The sequence below is a fragment of the Mesoplodon bidens genome, assembly GCF_964165515.1.
Source record: "Mesoplodon bidens genome assembly, chromosome: 8".
NCBI lineage: Eukaryota > Metazoa > Chordata > Mammalia > Artiodactyla > Ziphiidae > Mesoplodon > Mesoplodon bidens.
This window is the reverse complement of record NC_138165.1, coordinates 33,741,721-33,765,513: the sequence shown is the minus strand read 5'-3', so window position 1 is coordinate 33,765,513 and position 23,793 is coordinate 33,741,721. Positions and strand designations below refer to the sequence as shown.

The 23,793-nt window shown below is 34.9% G+C and overlaps 1 protein-coding gene across 5 annotated transcripts in view; it reads right to left on the bottom strand.

Annotated features, from left to right (window-relative positions):
- Positions 1 to 4,138: 4,138 nt before the first annotated feature.
- The window catches only part of COBLL1 (cordon-bleu WH2 repeat protein like 1), a 165,425-nt gene continuing 145,770 nt past the window's right edge, over positions 4,139 to 23,793 (bottom strand). For 3 of the 5 annotated variants that reach the window (XM_081242218.1, XM_081242220.1, XM_081242221.1), the window contains 5 exons: positions 19,247 to 19,481; positions 18,136 to 18,230; positions 12,878 to 14,457; positions 10,807 to 10,983; positions 4,139 to 5,082 (listed from right to left, as the gene is read on the bottom strand). In XM_081242218.1, the coding sequence (XP_081098344.1) occupies positions 4,996 to 5,082; positions 10,807 to 10,983; positions 12,878 to 14,457; positions 18,136 to 18,230; positions 19,247 to 19,481 (2,174 nt within the window). In that variant the 3' untranslated portion in view covers positions 4,139 to 4,995. Of the gene's footprint in view, positions 5,083 to 10,538; positions 10,984 to 12,877; positions 14,458 to 18,135; positions 18,231 to 19,246; positions 19,482 to 23,793 lie in introns of those variants that run through there. The other 2 variants (XM_081242219.1, XM_081242217.1) reach the window with 2 other exon arrangements.

Sequence of the window (23,793 nt, the reverse complement as noted above, 5' to 3'; positions counted from 1 at the left end):
GACAGAGAATCTGAGGTGTATTTGTGTTGGATTTAGTAAATAGTCTGTGGAACTTTGGGGGAAATAGGGTATGTGGATCTGAACCAATTGAATGAATTTATAATTTGGGTTAGAGTCATATATATATGAGTTTAAGAGGGTGTATTGCATCTATTGCCACATTAATGCTGTATAACAATCAACCATGGAACCTCAGGGGCATTTCTAGTGGGTAAGCATCAATTGCTCTTACACCAGCGTCAGCTTTGGGTGGCTATTTGGCCCTGCTGATCTTGACTGAACTTGCTCATGTCTAGGGGTCTGCTAAATGCTCTAGGCTGACCTCAGTTGGGAGCCCTGCTCCATGCATCTCTCATCCTTTTTTAAGGACCATTCAGCCATACCAGAGATGTCTTTCTCACAGCAGCATTTCAGGCACAGGGAGAGCAAGCAAAAACATGCAGACTTTGAGATCTAGTCTCAGAATTGGCACTGTGTCATTTCATCTCATTCTGTTAGTCACAAAACCTGTTCCTGTGGGTGGGGAAATGGGTTCTGTCTCTTTAGTGAGAGGAAATGCAAAGTCATGTGGCAAAAGGTGTGGATGCAGGTGAGGTAAAGAATCGGGGCCAACACTATCGTCTACCACAAGGCGTGGGTAGGAACATAATAAGTTGATAGGTAAAGAAATTTCTTGGTTTGAAAACTATAAGGTTGGAATTGTAGCACTTTTTCTTCAAGATGAGTAATTTGCAAGACTTCCAGATGAATTTCTCCAGTTTGTGACGCAGAAATGCCAACAGTGCTATACAGATTACCAGAATGTTTCACAATTTCTCTTGAAATACCTGTCAGAAAAGTTCTTTAGAGAGAGCACATGGTGGCATTTTTTCTTGCCATAAACAAAATATATCTACCCATATGAAGAGTCTGAGGTGTTAAGGATGAAAACTTGCAGGAAAATGGTAACATTTAAGAGAAAAGCAAGACAAACAAGACCCAGAACAAGTAGGTTACTATTTAAGTGTCCCTTGAAATCTAGCACCATTTTCTCCATCATTTGCAAAGTTTGGCCCAGCAAAAGAGCAAACTAGAAATCAGATGTGGGATTCTGCCACTTGTCTGGTTGTGTAACTTTTGTAAAGTAGCAATTTCTTTGCATACTTTTTTGTTCCACATGTGGATCAAATAATACAAAAGTTCTGTGTAAACTCTAAAACACCAAATAAATTAGCTATTTTTACATGAAAAATAATCTAAAAAAACCATTCTATCCATGGAAATCTTCACTGTGACCCCCAATTGCAAGTTCCCTTTTCTTTCAAGTCATTTGTCAAAGTCAATGGATAGTAAAAACTAGTGAGTTTGATTCTTAGCTCTTTTGTGTTTTTGTCTCTACTGGTAGTGGGTAGGAAATGAACTGGCACTAGACAAATAATTGTATCAATTGGGATTCTTTAAGTTTCAAGTACAAGCAACATTAGGTCTCAGGAAAATGACTGGTCTCATTCAAGGACTTGGGTCAAGTGGCAGAGTGTGGATTCTGTTATCTCAGGCCAAGTTCTGTGAAAAATGCCAGTGGTAGTTTGATAGGGATTGCATTGAATCTGTAGATTGCTTTGGATAGTAGAGTCATTTTCACAAGATCTGGTCTTAAAATGGGAGGGAAGGTCACTCTTCAGAAGGATGGGAAGTATATTAGATAAATAATACCTGTTCGCTAATAGTAGTATTAAAAATAGGTAGCTTTGTAAAATGAATTGTGCCAAACACTTTTAAAATTTATTTAATCCTCACAACCATCACCATGAGATAATTCAATTTTTCAAAGGTGAAAATGAGGTACCGATAAAATAAGTTGCCCAAGATCCCATGACTTGTAAGTGGCAGACCTATGACTTGAACCCAAGTATCTTGACTCTAGGCATAACTATGTACCACAAGAATGAAATTAATAATAGGAGAACAACAAACTGAAACATGATAAGGTTGATCTTTATGTGCAAGAAGGAACATTGCTGGTGCAAAGGCAAGTTGCTAAATAGCATTAGAGTGTGACTTTTTTTAATTTTAAAAACAACAACTCTGCAAAAATACAAAAGCCGAAAACAAACCTATAAATATGTATTGGATATAAATACATCTATATAGGGATTAATATCAAAACATTAACATTGGTTATCTCTGAAAAGGGGATTGGGATGCTGGAGACAGAAAAGAGGGTAATTTCAAACCCTATAATTTACATAGAATCTGGATAATTTAAAAATAGGTATCATAAAGAAATAAACTGATGGGGAAAAAAAGGAAAAGCAAAATGCCTAGATGCCAAAAATTAAATATGAAAATTGAAAGTTGGTTCTAAATCATTCCTGTATCTTCATTTTGCTGTCACTTAAGGATATGACTAGTTTTCCTATCCTTTCCCAATTGGGTAGAGAGTGTAGCACATGCTTTTCTCCTAAAATAATGTGGACAAGGCAACTTTTTCAGATTGTATGTGTACTAATGGTTCATATGTATATCCCCCTAAGTCCTGTGTGATCTTTAAAAAAAATAACTACAAACTATTTCAAGTTTGCTAAACCCTGGAGTAAAACTTGTTTTCACACCAGTTTGTACTACAAACACAACTGATGCTTCCTATAAATCTCCCCAATCCGATCTTCATTTCTTGATTCCCACCAGCAAACCTGTGTATTTTATTTTTTCTATATTTACAGCCATAATACATAGTATCACTTTGCATATTTTATATTTTATATAAGCATCATAAAATAAGCATTGTTCCATTGTTCCTTATTATTTTTGAGCTGTATCCATGTGATATGCATAACTCTAATTTGTTCATTTTGACTGTTGTACAAAAGTCTATTATATGAATATACTATCAATGTTTAGCGCTCGTTAGGACTCCTTTCTGCTGTTTATATACAAGGCTGCCATGAACATTTTGATGTCTCCTTAAGCACACACATAAGTACTTCTTTAAGGTAACATGATAAGAGATCTTTAATTTTACTAGATATTGCAAATTTGATGGTTGTGCCAGTGTATTTTCCCACCGACAGTAAGAGTTCCCATTGCTTCACTGCCCTTGACAACACTTGCTATTTTGAAACTTACATTTTTACTAACTTGATGGGTGTGATGTGGTACACCTCCTTGTGTTCTTGTGTTTCCTTGATTATTACTGGAGTATTTTTTTCCATATGTTTGTTAGCCTTTCAGATTTCCTCTTGTAAGAAATACCCTTTGTTTTTTCAGTGTGTGCATGTTTCTATTCAGTAGTCTTTTCATGAATCTTAGAAATGTTTACTTTTTTTTTTTTTTTGCGGTACGCGGTCCTCTCACTGTTGTGGCCTTTCCCATTGCGGAGCACAGGCTCCGGACGCGCAGTCTCAGTGGCCATGGCTCATGGGCCTAGCCGCTCCACGGCACGTGGGATCTTCCCAGACCGGGGCACGAACCCGTGTCCCCTGCATCAGCAGACGGACTCTCAACCACTGCGCCACCAGGGAAGCCCAGAAATGTTTACATTTTTATAAATTAATGCTTATATATATTAAAAACTTCTTGTGGCTTATTTTTTCATTTTTATAGTACTTAATGTACATATAAGTTTTAAATTTTAATATTTGTAAATGTATCATATCTTTTATTACTGTGCCTTTGTCTTATTTAAGTAATTTTCCTATGCTGAGGTCTGAAAAATGTTGAATATATTCATCTAAGTTTTAAAATACTGCTCTTAAAAGCTGTCTTTAACTCAAATATATTTGTTTATGGTTTGAGTTAGGAATCCAAATGTATTGTTTTCCAAGTGGATAATCAAACACAGTTTTTCAAAAAGTCACTCCTTTCCCTATTGGTTTATAATGGCATAGCTTAGGTTTCCATACATGAGGGTCTCTTCAAGTCTGATTCAAGGAAATAGCAGCAATATTTAACTTAATGTGTACTTGCCATGTGTCAGGAACTCTGCTAAGCATGTTATGTATTTTGGAGTTAGAATACATGGGCTCATACACACCAGGGAGCCCTGATAAATGGTCGGTCTTACTATATTACTTATTTGTTTACTGGCTGATGGAGATGTGTTCATCAGGTGAAGTGCACAAATATGTTGATTGACACAAACTGCATTTTAAAACGCATCCCAAATATATAACTTGCTTTTATTAAACGGGAAAAAGCAACACATTTTCCAAAGAGGCAGATATCCCAGTAGCTTTAGTAAAAACCAACATAACATCAGTTTGTTTGACAAGGCTTTTAGAATAAATGAGCAGTTAAATTTTTAAAGTAGGAATTGAACATCAACAAGCTCTAGACCCCAGAACAGTTACAAGCCAACAAATTAGGCATTGTTTTGCTTAACAATTTTAGCTTTAATGTAAATATATATTACTATTTAGAATATTAGCATCTGAACTACATAATGACTATCAATCACTTTAATTAAAACCAGGATTTCTGAAACCTTAATGTTTATGTTTAGAGGATGGGGTACCCACCCCATAACATGTTATATCCATCAATGGACTATTTATTATGGGCTTTAATATAACATAAACATTTCCAATTAAACTGTAACATTGAGGCAGCAAATGTCAGATCTATGTTTGCCCAGTTATTTATGTGTCATACAAATATATGTCTATGAATCTTAATTTATCCCTTTGTCTAAGTCACGATTGTAGAGAATGTGTCAATAAGTGAAATCAACAAAAGGTGACTATTTCTCATTTGAGAAAAATGAAAGTCATTAACACCTTGTCTTAAAGTTCTAAAGCAGCATATTCAGTTCTTAAGGCAAAAAAGGCCAAAGATATTATTATAAATTATAAATTCTGGTAATTCTTCTTTTGGCATTAAAAGCCACAGCACAAGTTCTTATGCTTTAATAGATAATATATTAGTGTACATCTGAACATACATTTGCTAACATTCTCCATCAGTATGAAGTCGTTCTGTGCAATAGAGCTGGTGAAATGCGGCATGGCAGGGCAACATTTAATGGCCATCCTGGGCATCAAGGGACATGGAGTGGCTGAATCTTGACCTTCCATTCACAGATACTGTATTTGATGGAACTGTAACCTAAGAGAAAGAAACACACTTTGCACCCATCAATTTAAAATGGGACAGCTGTCTAATTTTCAATTTTCAACAATCACCACATTTTAACTTCTACTTAATTGTAAATGCTAACATTTAGTATTTATTATTCAATAAATTTCAAATAATCAAGAATAAATGTTCATTCTACCATGAAATTAAAAATGAGTTATTTCCACAGCAAACAAGTTAAATAATCCATGAACACACCTTAGTCTTTACAAAACTACCAAATCAACTCAAAGGACAAGAGCACAAGCAGACTGCAGGCCAAGTTGTTAAAGCGCATTTTTAGCTAGATTAATTCTGGCCCCCCCAAAGTACCTTGGAGAATGTAGAAAAATAAAGCAAATTCCACAAAGCAATGAATTCTATAATTTTCATATTGATGATATATATTAACTTGAAGTTACTCTCCCAGGTACCCCTCATTTATAAGAAAAACTAGCTTTGTTTTTTAAAATGCCTTCATTTGAAGGGCTAAAAAAGTCAAACCTATAACTGTTTTGCCAAAACAAATGCAGAATGAAAAGGAGTTTATTCACTAGGGAATAATCTCCTAAGTTCCAAAATTCTATGGCAAAGTTTCCTATTTACAAACTGTAAGGGAATAAAAAACACTAAAACAAAATTTCCTAAATAGCTTGAAATTTCAACATTACTTACAGGAATGTAGAAGAAAGTTATCTGGATTCTGAATAGTAAGTAGGTAGAATATTTTGAAATATTACATATAAAATATGACAGTATTTTAAGAAAAATGGTTCATCTCTTGATTGTAATTTGACCAGTTCAGCTTTACAACCAAACATTATCCTCTTTTCATAAGAAGAGAACTGAAGTACAAAAGGCCACAGATTCTGCCTAGCAACAGAGTGTTAGTGAAAAGGAAAATAAAGTTGGCAAATTTAGGTTGGCTTTGGTTTCCTGGTGCTTCATTTCTTGCCTTTTACTAAACAAAGATAGATCATCTAAACTAATCAATTTTCTTGACTGTCTTATGAACCCAGGATGGAGTTGAGTGGTTGACACCATCCACCTGAAATAAAATAGCTAAGCAGAAAAGTTGCCACCAAGGGAAGGAACACTTACTTATCTGCACCCTATTCAGTACTCATGTGGGGCTACTTTCCAAGTACAGCCAACAAACAGACAGGTAATGGCTTTTTGTTATGTAATCTTGGTCTGAAAAGTCTCTCTGTGTGTGAGGGGTTATTTTTGTAATTCTTGCCAAAGTTGCAGTTCTCATATTCTTTGTAAAGTAAAATAGAGGAAATTTGGTTTAAGCATTTAAAAAACATACTGATGGTTCTAAATGTCTATAAGTAAAAGATGTTAATTGTAACATCATTTATAGAGTGAAAAACTAGAATCCAGTTAAATGTCTACCAGTAAGGAGCAAATAAGCTATGGTTCATTCATACAAATACTATGTTGTCTTTTTTTTTTTTTTTGGCCGCACCACGCAACTTGTGGGATCTTAGTTCCCTGACCACGGATTGAACATGGGCCCTTGGCAGTGAGAGCTCAGAGTCCTAACCACTGGACCACCAGCGAATTCCAAATACTACATAGTTTTAAAAGAATAGCATAGATATGTATGTAATAAAAGGGAAAGCTTCAAGAGATAGATATATGTTTAACAGTGTTTTACAGAGGATTCCATTTTTGTTAGAAAAAATAAATGTTTATATACGACAAAAGTGGTCTGAAAGGTTACACTGTACTCTATCCAGAGCAGTTACTCTGGGGGGAAATGGTATTTTGTTATTTAAAAATTTGTTTACTTAAACTTCAAACATGAGAAGATATCATTCGAATACTATTCTATGAATTTTTTGAGGTCAGAGACCTTGTCTATTTTAATGCCACTTCATACCTACTTCATACTCATAGTTATTTTAGTGCCTGGTCAGTGTAACTCGATGACTATTTCTTAGATGAAATATGGTAACTTTTTACAAACATTTATGAAGTATAAAAGTATTGCTTGAATTTTTTGAACAGTGACCACAGGACACTAGTAATAAAGATATCTTTAAAAAGTAACTTTAAGAATTTACTGATGTAAGCACCTACTAGTTGACTGTCTGCCCTTGAAGTTCAAGAAATTTTCAGGAATATTCACATAGCTTTCTTACTATGAAACCATCATTTATTTTTACTTTTAAAATACACGGAAAGAGCTGCCAACCTGAAACACTTGGACTGTTCAAATTCAAACCAAGGAAATATCAAACCAAGGAAATATGAATAAAAAGCAGACTAATTAAACAAAATAAGCCAGGAAGATCCTGGGTGACTTATCCAGGTTTTCTCTTCCCTCCAGATTTCTACCTAGTTAACGATAAGTTTTATTTTCTGAGGAAACACTTAATACCAAGCACTAAATATCATTCATCAGTTTATTTTCAGACTTTTATATTTACAAACCTATATTCTCCTTATAATAGTGTAATAACCTTAGTAAGTCGAGCACCAACAAGAACCAAAAGCAGCCAAAGAAGTTCTTGTGTCAACACAAGTCAATGATAATAGATGACTTAATCTCTTATTCTCTGAAAACAATTTGCTGTCATACATACATCTTAACATCAAACACATTTTAGAAAATACTGTGCTAGATTTATTAATGCTTTATATGAAGACAAATCGCTTTGACTATATGTGGGTTGACTTGGGGGTAAGGCATGGGAAAAAAGCCTTAAGAAACATGAAAAGTCACGACTACATTTACACTAGAGCAATCAACTAGATAATTGTTCTAATGTGAACCAACTATTTAATGAAGGTTAATTGCTCAAGTATGAACAAGAGCCATAAGGCAGGTTGGTACCTGGAGTAAAAGTGAACATTTGGGTGCCAAAATACAGGCAAACACGGAGCCAACTTGCTGATGAACAATCTAAACCCACTGTCAAAATCACTGGAGATTTTATTTGGCACTGTAACTGCTGTTCTATAAAAGAAATGTTAGAATGTAAAACAAACCAGAAGAAATGTTCAGAACAGGACAGAAATATGGGACTTAAGCAAAGATCACAAGAAATTAGAGCCTTCTTGTGTCCATTTTTACCACCTTCTGCAATTTTTTGAAATATAATACACGTACAGAGAAGTGCACTGAACAGCCCAATGAAAACAAACACTGACATATATGTAGCCCACCACCCAGGTCAAGAGAATACTCCCTACTCCAGCTCCCTACTGGTCTTGTCTTTATTTAAAATTTTGACTTTATCATGGATTTTTGCATTAATTTGTATATTTTTAAATATCGCATTAAGATAATATTTATCTTGATTACTAATTTTTTTAGTTCCCTCTTAAATTGTGTGCCCGTCTTGCTCTAATACACCCCCAACAGCACTTCGCCTTTCCCTCTGGAAGTAACCCTATTGTGATTTTTATAATTACTTCCTCACTTTTAAAAATAATTGCCACCTATGCATGCATCACTGAATAATATAATTTAGTTTTGCATGCTGTCAACTTTACATATCTTTCTATGTCTCTGTCTACATTGTTCTGTTGTGTGTATTTTATCCAATTTATTGCCATTTGATAGTCGATGCTTTGAATATACCACTAGTCTACCATTTTGGGATATTAAGGTTATATGTACCTGGAGCTATTACAAACAATGTTCTTCTGAGTCTTGGTATATAAAAACGCATTTTTAGCATATATAAGTAGAAGTGAAGGTACTGATCATGGAGTGTACATATCATGAACTCTACTGGACCCTGTGTCTTTCTTCAGAGGGAAGAAAAAGGATTATGTAAGGAATTTTCATTAAACAGAGTTTAGGAGCTGACACTATAGGGAGTCAGAGCTGTCAGTAACCTCCTACTGAGAGAGAGAATTTAGACTCAATAGAACCTAAAGTAATGAGTTATAAACAGGATACAATTATAGGATCATCATTTAGGGCCTGCTTTCCGTGTTGATTCACATCCAGCTCATTCTGGAAGCAATGAGAATTTTATACGTGAAGAGACTGCCAAATCGGAGCCCATAAGACACCAAGTATACAGCTGCTTGCCTGTAAAATTCTGTTGGCCTAAAAGGCATTTCCAACTTAATGCACTGTTTTCTGCGATTAGCTTACTGAAACTGATTAATATATACACTGACTTAGTACAAAGGCACTGCAGTTATTTTCTGTTCTCCCATGAGCCTGAGGTACCACTGTTTCTCAGTCCCAGGCTATGAACACCCAGAAGGCAGAGGCTTCATTTTATTCAATTTTGTATCCCCAGTATCTCGTACAATTTTGGTATTTTTCTGCTTTAAAAAAATATTTATCAAATTTATTGAATTGAGAACTTTGAAACTCATCCTTAATTTACAAGATTAGAAACAATTAGAAATAGAATTATTTTCATAAATGAGAATGTACAGTTTATTTACAAGGACATATTCCCCCCCACCCCCCCACAAAATATAGATGTCATGACCTGTGAAATGCCAATTTCAATATTCCTTTTGGTTTCTTTTGTTTTTTTGCTGCCTGGCACCTTAATTTAAACTCTACAAGTAATCCACAAAATTCAAACCTACTCCCCTGCATTATTCCTTCATGTTTCCTCCACTCCTGACAGCACACAATATTTTGCCTTGTCACCATGTGTGCCCAGATGGGAGCGCCAAGTCCTCTGTGGGAACGGCCGTCACCCAGGGCTCCAATGAAACCCATCCAGGAAGCTGGCTGACACAGGCAAGGCTGGCTGTGTAGACATGCGAGGATGCCTCCCCCCTTCTTCTATCTTTGCAGCATTCCTGTTCCTTGGCAGATTTCATTTTTGTTGAGTTCAGTGTTTTGCTCAACAAGTCTCTTACTCTTCTCTAAATAGCTTCTAAAATGATTAGAGAAGGAATTCACAAAATGAAATGCCTAGGGAGTCAGTGAAATAATGAGTACTTGTCTTGGGTGTTGAGGAACTTGCAACCAAGATGACTAAGGGAAGAACAAGAAAGACATTTAGGGAAACTACAGCCTCTGGGAGGTCCAAGTGAGGATGCCAGGCTCAAGGCTGCACCACATCCTCTTTCAGAGGATGAAGGCGACAAAGGGAGGAAACTCATCTGCACATAATTCCCTGTGACGCTTTTTGGTGTTTGCCCAAGAAAGGGGCACACCTCCTTGCTCTCCTATATCAAGGAGAAGCTAGACTCTGGCAGGGCATTATTAAGATTGGAATTTCTGCATTAGATCTCATCTAAATTCTCTAGATTTTCCCTACATTATTTTGGTTTAGCCTATAAAACTCCTCCCCCCGCCCAACCACCCAATCCCACGTATGGTAGTAACCGATTACTGTAGGAGCGATGACTGAAAACTTGCAGGCTCCTACAACAGTGCAGCTTTTCTGGAATAAAGGAGGGACTTTCTCTGCAAAAGACTCTTTCTTGCTGTGCTGACACAATTTTTTAAAATAAGAGTCCAAGGCACTTTCTATATATAGATACATAATAATGAGCAAAACTAGTGTTCTGCACCTGGCCCATGTTTTGGAAAACAGACCTGACATATTTTTAAGTACTCTCTCAGCTTATACTTCAAAAATGACCCCTGACATAAAAGAGTAACTTCTGGCATCTTCCCTATTCAGACTTAAAAGCCAGAAAACAATTTCCCCTAAGTATGAGTTTGACAATGTTGAAAATAAACCCACTGTCACCCATCTGATAAAGAAAACTTACCCTTTTCAACTTGGCAGCAGCCTCTCCAGAACGAATTGCAGTCAGCAGACTCTGTCGGATCTGTTCTGGGTCAGAGCTTTGGAATGTTGAAGAACTTTGTCTCTTAAGGGTGAATGATGGGCCGTCAGTCAGAGATGGTGTTTGGGGATTCTGTTCATTACGTACAGAGTTATTTTCCTATAAAAATAAATGTGAAATATTTATATGAATACCAGGTGAAGAATGGGCCATTATGCAAAACATTTTCATCATCAGTAGCTCTTTAAGAACCACCATTTGCCTCACTGGTGTTTTATAAAGACTCAGCTCTGTTTCCTCATCCACTGAGTTATCTCTGCTGCCAGAGCTCAGCTGGAAGATGAGGGCATTACTTTCCCTCATCTTGAACTCAGGAAGCTAAGGAAGGAAAGTGATACCTCTTTTTGTTTCACAAATGCAGTGGTAATTTTACTGTCCTTGAGTAAATAAAATAATGCCGATTTCTCCAGTGAAGTTGGCTAGAAGAGCCAAAGTAATAATAAAAATTCCACAGACAAAAAAAAAAAAAAAAGAAAACCATTTTCATAGTTCCAATATATTAGTGTTGTGAAATTATTTTTGATGGTACAAATGGACAAATATTGGTAATTTCATACTTGTTGAACCTAATGTATCTTCTAATAAAGGAATATTAGTGACTATATAACAGCTTATTTTGTGTTTCTGGAAGTCACAGGGGCTAACTGATGGCCATGTTTTCTTTATTTTTCTCATGAGACTAAAAATAAATATTAGAAATTTCCAAATTTAAGAATCAAAAATTTAATTAAACTTCTTAGGAAGGAATATTTAGTAAATGATTTAACTGACAACTGTATTCAAAGAATCTTAAAAATGTCTTTTTCGAACTGCCAGATGAGTATCTTTATAAAAGATGAGCTAAACAGAACTCAGGCAATGGCTCAAAAACTGTATTATATAAATCAAGCTTCTGTTGTTTAGAAATGGTATTCCATTCTAAGAAAAAAACTCAGGCTTTATTCCCAAGTAAAGAATTAATCTCTGCATCATATATCTCTTCCTGATATGATATCAAAGTAATAAACATAAATGTGAAAACATATGAAGAAATATTTTTCAAGGTAAATATTGCTTTAAAATTATGGAAAAGTCTTTACTTGGCAATATGGTTAATGTTCTGTTACTCTGGGAGTGTTTGAAAAAATAGTATAAAATGCTTCTGGAACTGTCATACAAATATGAAAGTATTCTTTAAACACTATCAGAGTAAAAGTACACAATGTGTTTTTTAAAAATTGCATGGGGATTATCATAATTCATACTGTGAATTTCTTCCTGACTATACTACTTGAATCTAGCAAATTATATCATTAGTTGATCAAACATGAAGTCAACAAATCCCTTTTTTGTACACCATTAAGGTTAGATGGTGGTTAAGTGATATTTTGCTCAACATACGTATAACTGGAAAGTTGATACTGAATTAACAAAATGGGATATTAAGAAAATTACCTATTTAAACTCCGGTTTTAATTTAAATTATATATAACAATGTTTGGTAAGCTCAGGTTGAGTGTATATGATAGAAAATACAGAGCTGAGAGATGTTTGGTTATTTTATCTAGTCTTTGATACTGCTCATGTTTTTATGTAATTAAAACTATTTTGCCATTATGGAGAATTGGAAAAGAAAATAAAGTCAACCAGACCATCCAGAAAAGTTATAAACAAATTGAGATAAGCAAAACACAGAAAACTAGAGAGTCAGAACTATGGACTAGTACACTATACAAATGTAGGAGCAAAGAAGCTTTAAATTTAAATATTTCCTAATGATACAATTATATAATGATGACCTTATAGTAATATCTGATCAAGTTATATGAATTATAATAACTCTGAGAATAAACAATCAGATTCTGTGTATTACTACTCTTTTCTTCCTACAGTAGCTTGATAGTAGATTATGAATTCAGAGTTAAGCAACACACGAACAAACCGACATGCTTTGTTAACCCCGTTGAAACCATGTTGTATAAGAATCCCTTACTTTTAAAAAGGTTACATTTACCTTATCTTTCACACCTGGTTGTGGGATGTCCACAAACGTATTTACGGAAGGAATCTTCCCTCCCTCTGTGTCAGTTGGAGCTCGGGCGGATGCACCTCCGACCTCCTCACTGCGTGACCCCGTACGACCTTTGCTGAAAGACTGTGACCGTTTCACCACAGCGAGGGCAAACGGTGAAGGAGCAGAGCTGGAGTATGGTCGAGGGGCACCAAACGTTTTCAGAGTCTTCAGGTTAAGTGTTGCTAACTGACTCTTGGGAAGAGGAACAGGTTTGGGGGCTGTGGGAGGGGGAGAGGTTTCAGTAGGCTTCTGATTGCTGTCATCATCAGTGTTTTGAATGTGTGGCTGTGGAGGAGAGTGAGTTGTTTTACTTAAGGGAGAAAGAGCTGGCTCTGGAGGAGGCACTGTATCCTTTTCCACCTCTTTCTTTATTAGTTCCTTTGGAGTAGGATTGGGGGCAGCTTGAACACTCTTGGCAGCTGCAGATGTCACATAATGACCTGAAACTCTTTTTTGCATCTGCAAGAAAAAAGAACTTGGTTTGGAGTGGGGATTTGAAACCCGAGATTTAAGTTTTGACTCCAAAATACTGTTTATATCTTCCAAATTTGGCACAAAAGGACCTGTGCCAGTGTCTCTCGTCATTTTGGGAGCAGGTTTCAGAGGATTTGACATTGTGCTGTGGGTAAAGCTCTCCTCACTTTGCACCTGATGCTCTGTTCTCAGGGTAGGCTTTGGTTTCAGGTCTGCTTCTGGCTCCTTTGGGCTTTCAGAAATAACAGGATCTTCTGTTTGGATTGCAGTTAATTTCACATTCTCATGAGTGTCCTTTTCTCCTAAAGTATTTACCTCCTGATCATTTTTGTACCCTATGGTTTCCGATTCCCAATCTTTCAATATTTCTAGAGATTTGGGAGGCACTATTTTGTAAGTAGTCATCCCAATTTTGGGTATGTACTCTCTTGTAATTTCATTTGAAGGTTTTGGCTTGGGATTGTAGTCTTGTCTGTAAAATGGATAATTCTTTATATAAGAAGCTGTTGAATTTTTATCAGTCCCATCTACAGGAGGCAAAAGATCATCATTACCATGTGCACAAACTGGATCTTTTATGGTGAGTTGCTCTTTTGTATATATAATTTGGGGGCCCTGACTCTCAAATTCTCTTGAGGTATCTAAAGAATCTTGTGGGCTTAAAGATGAGTGTTGAGTTGATTTGTTGTTACTTGAAGTTTGCACACTTTCATCAACTTTGACATCAGACAAATTATGATCTTGGTGATTCCCATCAAAACTGTCACAGGAAGGGATTGTCTGAATTGCTGCATCTTGCATTTTTGTCTTTTCTGCACTAGGTTGAATCAGTTTTTGATCTGGTGCTGATGAAGCAGCAAGATGATTTTCCTTGTAACTTCTAGCAGTATCAGTTTTATATACCTGATAGTTTGATAGTCTGTCAACTTCCATGTCCACATTGTTACTTTTGGCAACACCTGCTACACTGATTTCTGTTCTCCTTATTCCATTTTTCATACTCTCTTCTGTGTTTGTTGGAATGACAATTATTTCATTTTGATCTACTGAGAGAAAAAATATCATAAAGTATATGAAAAAAATAGAAAACCTCAAGTTTTCAATGCCTGCCTCCCCCAAACTGAAACAGGTTGATTTGAATTCTATAGATAATTTTCAGCTACCAATTATACAAAAATTATACAGGTAGTGGCACACAGAGAATACAGCATGGGCTTTGATATCATAGAGACCTGAATCTGGAATCAGCTTGACTAATTACAACCTGTATGGCCACATCATATTACTTACCCTCTTTGAGCCTCAGTTTGCTCAGATGTAAACAAAAACATGTATTATATATATCATTTATGTAACATGCTTATTAGGATAGTGTATTGCCCAAAACAAGTACTCATAGAAGATAGCTATTATTTTTCTTTTAAATAAAGACCATATTTCAGTCATTGTTAAGAATGACAAAAGACATTGACAAATTTAAAAAAATGTTTTTATTCTTCTATTTTTTTCCATTTTGATTCTGTCTTTTCTATAATCCCTAGTATATTTACATTTTATACCTAACATTAAAAGGGAAACAATCCCAGAAAATGCTATCAGTTTTAATTAAGGAAGACAACAAAACCTTACCTTTAAGAGTTGAAGTAAAAACAGAACCTAAGTTGATTGTCTTATTAATTAGGTGCCCTTGCTAAATACTTTTAGAGGACTTTGTTTTCAGTCACAATATGGGTGATTTCAACTACATAAAAACAATCATGTGGGTTTTGATTTTTCTCTGTGAGAAAAAATAACTATTTTTCTCATGTCTGAATCCAGGTAGAGAAAACAACTTCCCTCTCCCCAGCACTACTTTTCCTCTTAATTTTAATTCAGACCTCCTGAAAACAAAAATCATTTTCCAGTGTCTAGGTTAACAAAGCAACAGTTGCCAGCCAACAACATGATGGCAAAGAGTTGGAATGAGGCATCTGGAAGGAAACACAAGCTTATGAATGTGTACCACGTGTTTTGTACTAAGCCAAGTGATTTATATACTGTGCTCCTCCAGCCATGAAGAGTTATTTCTTCTGAATAACCAGCTAGCCCTCATCTTCAAAATCCTCAGTGGCCTCTCCTTTCAGATATGATTATTTGCACAGCACAAGTGAAACGTGAGCCTTGGACGTCAAATTGTGAAAGGATGTCAAGTATTTCTCTATAGCTTTCTAATCACTCACTTTCATCTATAAGATAAAGTTCACTGCTTAAAATATATCATGAGCTATTTAAAATGGGTCCTCTGTGAAAAAAGAAAGATATGCATGCAAAAAAAAAAACCATGTTGCCAGGTAAATTTGGATATAATTTTTTTTAATCTTTATATTTTTAGACCCTGCCTAACTGCACAATTATTTGATCATGGTGGTTATATTTTCTATTATGTTGCAAGGTTCCTATATTACATATATAATTTAAAAATGGAATTCATTTTTATTCTTCCCACATAAAATGCAACTGGTTATTTGAATACATATTGTCTATTCAAGTGATTTCTTTTCTCAGTGACTAATAATTATTAACTTTTGTGATTTATAAAATTAAGGACACGTGATTAGGAACCACAGAAGAGACACATCTCTGCCTGTGTTCCTATTTACTTGGTTCTTAAGTGTTTTTAATATCTATATGAAAAGTGGTACTCTCAATGCTGATATGAGCACAGAAGAATTTAAGAAATGGTCCCGGCACCAGAAAATGAGCCTAAATGTATTTCCTTTTCTCTTTCTAATTTTTCATTTTCCACTGAATATAGGTATATCCCAGTTGCAGAATGGAAACAGTTTCCAGAAGAAGGTAAATCAACATAAAAAATATACTTTAAATTAAATCCCCTCTAACCCTAATTTACTGGTTTTAGAACTCTAAGTTTCTATTTTTCACATTTTCTGTGGGTTACACCTACTTCACCATTATCTAACTGAATTTCTCATCAAAATTTCACAATTTCAAAATTTTCAATGATTATCAGGCCTGGAAACCTAGAATCACTCCTGAATTCATTAGCTAGTCCATCCTCCTACATATTGATGATAATGCCAATGAAATGTCAATGAATGAACAGGCCAGTTTTCAAGAATGGCCAGTAGAGGGAGAAGGTATATTTTGTACTATACTGTACTTCCCCCTACTCAACACTGACACCAACATCAACAACCTGATGAAAGGATGATTTAGATAAGTATACAGGGTAGGTTAAAAAAAAAAAAAGGAGAAAAGGAGAATAAAACTAGTTTAAGGATAACAAATTATTTTAAAAATCACCTAGAGTTGACAAGGGTCATTGTAAATCAAGTGCAAATCAAAATAAAGGTATTACGGAAATGTACTTGTGACCCTAGCACTAATATGATGCCAAAATCTTAGCAAAAATGATTTAATTTGACTATTTTTAAAAGACGTAAACAGCTTTTAAATCATGACTTCTCAATAGAAATGCTATTGCCGTCATAGCGTATGTTGTAAAAAACTAAGAAGAAAAAAGGGGGAAATTATATACAAGTATATAAGTTGTACACTTGTATCTCAGGATGGTATTGAGCATGAGGAAAATGAGTCAGAGACATATATATATTCAAATTAACCAACACATACCACATACATAAAATGATATATCTATATCTATCCATCTGTCCATCTTGTTTGTGACATTGGGATAATCCATGTTTTATATATATATATATATATATATATATATATATATATATATACATCCCTATGTTTTCTATGAATCTTAACCTAGTTTTATATATTAACATAATAGATTGGACTATGAGAATAAGCACTTTCTTCATACCCCCTTAAAATACCATTGTGTCTTCCTTGCATCTTCTATTTGTATAGTATCATTTTTCTGAAATTCAATCCTAAATATATATTTTAACCATATCTCAGTATTCTGCTATAAGGAATTCAAACAAAGTATCAGATATAATTTCTATGATCGAAGACTGTCCAATCCAATTGAGTAGTCGAGACAGAGAACTACATGGCTTCTAGTAATCAAGTAACAGAATAAGTAAAGTGGCAGGATTTGGATAATAGTTGAACGAGTGAAGATAGGTGGAAAATTATTTTCCAGGCAAAGATAAAAATGAGCATAGGCCTAATGATAGAAATGAGTGAAATATATCATGAGAAAGAGAATAAACTGTCTTGATTGGGGGGCGGGGAGTGGGAAATACTGGTAAGCACTATTACATAATTAGATGGTTTGGGCCTGAAAAATCAGGCAGACAAGTTTCACCTTAGGTATAGCAACCCGACTATGAAATAAAACAGGCTTGGGTTAGGGAGTCAGTAGAAGGAAAAAAGAGAAGTAGATCATAAGTATACACAGAGTATACATCTTTAAGATCCAAGATCTAGGTTAGATAATCTCTAAGATTTAACAACAACAACATTAGAACACATGGTATTTAGAAGCACATTTTGGAGTCAACACGTATTGAACCCATACTGCCTGAGTTCAAATTTGAGGTTCACCACTTACTAACTGTGGTACCTCAGGTGAGTTACATAATGTCTTTGTGGCTCTATTATCTGTAAGATGGGACTAAAGTAATAATACCCATAAATGAGTTAATACACAACATTCAATGATTTAATATATAAAAAGTGTTTAAGGTCCTTGGCACATAGCTAGTGCTATGAAAGTGTTGGCTATTAGTGTTTATAGAACTCACCATTCTCCTGGTTTGGGCCCGGTGACCTCAGGTTTCTCACACTGTCAACTACCCTCGCTTTGTCGCTTGAATTACATACCATAATGTGTGGTCCTCTGTAAAATATGATATTGTATGTTATATATTGAAACACACACACACACACATACACGATGATAAAACAGGCAATAATTTCCAAAGACAGATGAACTGGAATAATCATCTTTTTCTGCCAAATATTAGAAATTTAATAGCAAAGAAAGAATACAACTGAGAGGAAATGCTGCTATGAAACATTAGCTTTCATATGGTGACCCTGTTACAAAGAAAGATGTAAGAAGCTTGGTAAAATGGACACTTTCCCCAAGACAGTGTCTTTTTGTTATTATCAATTATTATCTTTTAAAGAAAAAGGAACTAAATGAAATGTACTCTCATAGACATTTTCCTTGCATCTGGCAAGGTCAGCTTGTGGCAAGTCAGGATGTGAACTGACTTCATTGGGGGTTTTTTTGGTGATACAAGAGATTAATTTGGAGACAATCTCATGCAAATTATAATAAAACTTTGATAAAATGGTTTATTTTGCCTACTTGATTTCATCTTTATTCATAGTGTGGCATTTCTAACAGAACGTAAGTATACTTTAACTTTCGATTCCTAGGACCAAGGGGAAGGTGCATTCTCTGCTTCATAAAGTTGACTGTAAAAATAATATTAGTGATTTAACATCATATTCTAAGAGGCAGAATTGTTTTATATAGCAGTTAGTAAAAATTCTTCAGGAGCATTTGGTGAAAATTGAAAATTAAATATTTCATTTAGGCCAAATAGGTAATAGGCAAAACAAACGCAACACAAACAAAAATGCTAATCTTCATACAAAATAACTACATGTTATGGTTGATCTGCCACAGGGATACCAGAACTGTTGGATTTGATTTTATTTAAAAACAATCACATGTAAATTAATACTTTATGAATAAACATTTCTTTAAATGGTTGTAAAAGGGATAAAGTATAAGCTAAAGAAATGAGTCTACTTGTGTTTAAAATATCAGTTCTACTTTTCAGAAGACTAGTATCAATTAAACAAACCACCACCACCACGTCTGGCATACAGACTACTTACTGTCCATCTGTGTTTCTAGTTCCTTGTTTTTCTTCTTTGGAGTTTTGTGAGGACTCTCCAGTATCACTGCCAAGGGCTGAGTCAGGATCATTTTTCAGTGTATTTATTATATCAGTAGATACAGTAGGAATGTCTTGCGACTTCAGAGAAGTATTTTCAGCCTCATCTTTAGGCACTTCACTCAGTTCTTCCTTTTCATCTATCTCTTCAAGGCTGTAATCAGAGCTTATTCCAGCTACAAAGAAATGAAGATATAATCCTAAATATTAATTTGCCTCATTCATCCTGTACAATCCTGGCAAGGAAGGAATTTTTAAAATAATAATTAGTTGGACTCTTAAATTCTGATTCAAAGCTAATAGTAAAATACTTTTCTAATGGTGAATAATTACATTAACATATAATCAGATTATCTCAGACATACATTTCTAAAAATAATATGCTGTCTCTCTCAGTTTTATTCATGGTAGAAAAAAAGGTTATTTAAGCTCATAAGCTTCAAGTTATATATTTCATTTAAGAATGTATCTTTCAGTTTAAATGATTTTTACCTTGATGCAATGGCTTTAAATGTAAACAAAAAGAACACGAGATTTTTAGATTGGCTCCAAGTGTACTTATAAAGTTTGACTCAGTAATTATCAGTACCAACTCAGATTGAGAATTATCTGAGCATCTTTTAAAAATACTGATGCTCACCTCTAATCCACATCTGTTAAATCAGAATCTCTGAAGGGAGGGACCAAGAATTTTTTTAAGGTTCTTTCAGGTGATTCTAGTGTGCAACCAAGGTGAAAAGCGATTTACTTAGATGCTTAATATAATTTTTAATATACAAATAGAATAACTATTATGCAACGAAAATTAATTTTAACTCCTACTCAGTTTGATTCTCAGAGGCAACTTCCCTTAACAGTTTTTTTTCCTCTATATTATCAGAAAGTATAATGAGCATATACCGTTTAAGCAGATATACATACATTTCCTTCTTTCTCTCTATTCTTGGTTTATTTAATATAAATGGGAGCATAATATACCTGATGTTTTACACTAACTTTTTTTTCCTCCACTTAACTATGTCTTAAAGGTTGTCCCATATCAATATATGTGTGTGTATGACTCTTTTCAATAGCTGTGGTTAGTATTTCATTGAATGAAATTGTTTTATTATAATTTCTTAGCACTAACAAACACCAAATGGCCAACAAGGTAAAAGAGGAGACATCCTAAGCAATTGGTGTCCACACTAGCTGTGAAAGTAAATTTAAACCAAAGAATGAGGTTCTGGATCTTTGCTTATTTTAATATAATTCAGGGCTTCCCTGGTGGTGCAGTGGTTAAGAATCCACCTGCCAGTGCAGAGGACATGGGTTTGAGCCCTCGTCCGGGAAGATCCCACATGCCGCGGAGCAACTAAGCCCGTGTGCCACAACTACTGAGCCTGTGCTCTAGAGCCCGTGAGCCACAAATACTGAGCCCACGTGCTACAACTACTGAAGCCCACGCACTTAGCTCCGCAACAAGAGAAGCTGCCGCAATGAGAAGCCCGTGCACCGCAATGAAGAGTAGCCCCCACTCGCCGCAACTAGAGAAAAGCCTGCGCACAGCAACGAAGACCCAACGCAGCCAAAAATAAATAACTAATTAATTTATAAAAATAAATAAATATAATTCAACACTTCCACTTACATAATAGCAGCTGAACAAAGTTTAATTTTACCACAATAGAGGGGTAAAAAGGGTAGTATAGCACTGGATTATAGTGATCAGCACATCTACAAAATTAAAAAAAAAAGTTTAACATATTTGAAGAATATGTGAAGTACTTAAAATGTATTTCTTTAATTGTATCTTTAAGTATATAGACAGAAAAGTATGCTATTTGTGCTTTTTAATAAACAAATATGGGGAATTTTAATGACATTTTTATCGTAAATTAAAAAACAGATTACTTAGAAAAAACATTAAAGAATTTGACTTTACGGGCTCCCTGGTGGCGCAGTGGTTAAGAATCCACCTGCCAATGCAGGGGACACGGGTTTGAGCCCTGGTCCGGGAAGATCCCACATGCCGCAGAGCAACTAAGCCCATGTGCTGCAACTACTGAGCCTTCACTCGAGCCCACGTGCCACAACTACTGAGCCCACGTACCTAGAGCCTGTGCTCCACGACAAGAGAAGCCGCCGCAATGAGAAGCCCACACGCCACAATGAAGAGTGGCCCCCACTCGACGCAACTAAAGAAAGCCCATGCGCAGCAACGAAGACCCAACGCAGCCAAAAATAAATTAATTTATAAAAAAAAAAAAAAGAATTTGACTTTAAGTAAATTTATATATAAAAATATATGTAGGGCTTCCCTGGTGGCGCAATGGTTGAGAGTCTGCCTGCCGATGCAGGGGACACGGGTTCGTGCCCCGGTCCATGAAGATCCCACATGCCGTGGAGCGGCTGGGCCCGTGAGCCATGGCCGCTGAGCCTGTGCGTCCGGAGCCTGTGCTCCGCAATGGGAGAGGCCACAACAGTGAGAGGCCCGCATACCAAAAAAAAAAAAAAAAAAAAAAAAAAAAAAAATATATATATATATATATATATATATATATGTATATACTTATAAATCTTGCTTTATCATGACATGAAATAGTTATTTTGATGCCAATGTACAATATTATGCCTTTACAATAGCATATTACATCTATACAGTAAGAGTATATTTACATAATTTGAAAACTGTGTATCAAGGAAAAATGAAAGGCCATTATGGTTTAGATGCAAGTATGTTTTATAGATGGCTCCTTGGTATATATTAAGCTCTTTTGGAAATTATATTAACTGAGGTAACATTTAGCAAATTATTGATCTTTCTCCCTATTTCTCTCTTTACCATCACGTGTTTTATATAGATACACAACTTTTCTTTAAAAAGTCGAGGTCCTCAACTTTCTTTAAGTATGAGGTCCTCACTGAGAAACTGGTCTCAAAGTATGAAGAATGAGTCACATGTTTCAGAAATCTTTTCAAATTATTTTTCTGGGGTTTTATAACTTAGTAGTTATAAGCATCATACAGGCTTTCTTAAATATATATATTTGAACTTCATTCCTGTCATTAAAAGTCTTAGAAAAGGCTGTGATTCTTTTTAAAAATTCTAACTAAGAGCACTTTCACACTTTGTTGTTTGGCTAGTACAGATTTTTTCCAAGCTTTAAAAAATATTAAATCAAGTTTGTTTTGTATGTGTTAACAGACTTATACTATGGCCAAATTTTAGAACTACAGCAATAACAACAAAACAAAGTGGGGGCTGTGAACAGTGAATAATTTTCACAAATGTTAGATCACAACTATCATATTTCAGCTTCAATATTAGAGCAAGAGATGAGCCCGTCCTCACTCTGTGTGCTCCAGAGGAACTCTATGGAAAACAAAGTGACCAAATAGAATCTCTATTCAGAAATAAACAGCATGGTCTAAGGGAAGAGAATTCACTTTCAAAGAACAGAGTATCCAAAACTTTAGTGGAGCTGTAAGATATAACAACTTCCAAAATATGTTTAGAAAATTATAAAAAATCATTTGTAATTGTTGAAGTTTCTTTTACACTTACTTAGCTTTCTAATATAATTTGAATATATTTATCTTAATTTTTTCAGTCTAAAGATTGCAAAATTGAAACAAAAAATAAAATTAAAAAATTATTTAAAATTCACAAAATGTAATATGTGTAAAAGAAATTTAATTAAACTTAGTTTGTAGCATCTTATAAGTTATTAAAGCTTAAAATTTCACTAAGCCTTTTGGGACATCTTGTGTATTTTTCCTGGAGATGGTCAAAGGGCAGAATTGTTTGACAGATACTACTCTTTGCTAAAACAGAATTGTATTAGATTAAATCTATTCTGGTGAACTTTTAAAAAAAATTCATTTATTCAAAAAAGTGTTCACTGTGTCAGACACTGCTGTAATTTCTGACAGAGTTGTTTTCTCTTTCATTTTTAAAAACTGAGGTATAATTTCAGTAAGATTCATCATTTTTGGAATACATTTTAGAATGTCCAGTTTTGACATCTATCTATCTATCTATCTTTCTGTGACCAGCACCACAATCAAGATGTAGAACAATTCCATCAGCTTCCAAAATCCCCCAGGCTCCTTGGTAATCAACTCCTCTCTCTAACCCCAGCCCCTGGCAGCAATTATCCCTATAGTTATGCCTTTGCAAGAATGTCATATAAATGAAATCATACAGCATCTAGCCATTTAAGTCTAGCTTCCTTCATTTAACAATGTATTTAAGATTTAGCCATGTTGTTGCATGTATTAGTTATTTGTTCCTTCTTTTGGCTAGGTTGTAGTATTCCAACATATGGACAGACTACATTTTGTTTATCCATTCCTCAGTTTAGGGACATTGGGTTGTTTCCCATTTTTGGCAATTACATAAATTCTATAATAATTCACATGCAGGTTTTTGTATGCACATTCGTTTTCACTTTTCTTGAGAAGTCTTAGGAGTGAGATTTCTGGGTCATATAGAAAATGAATCCT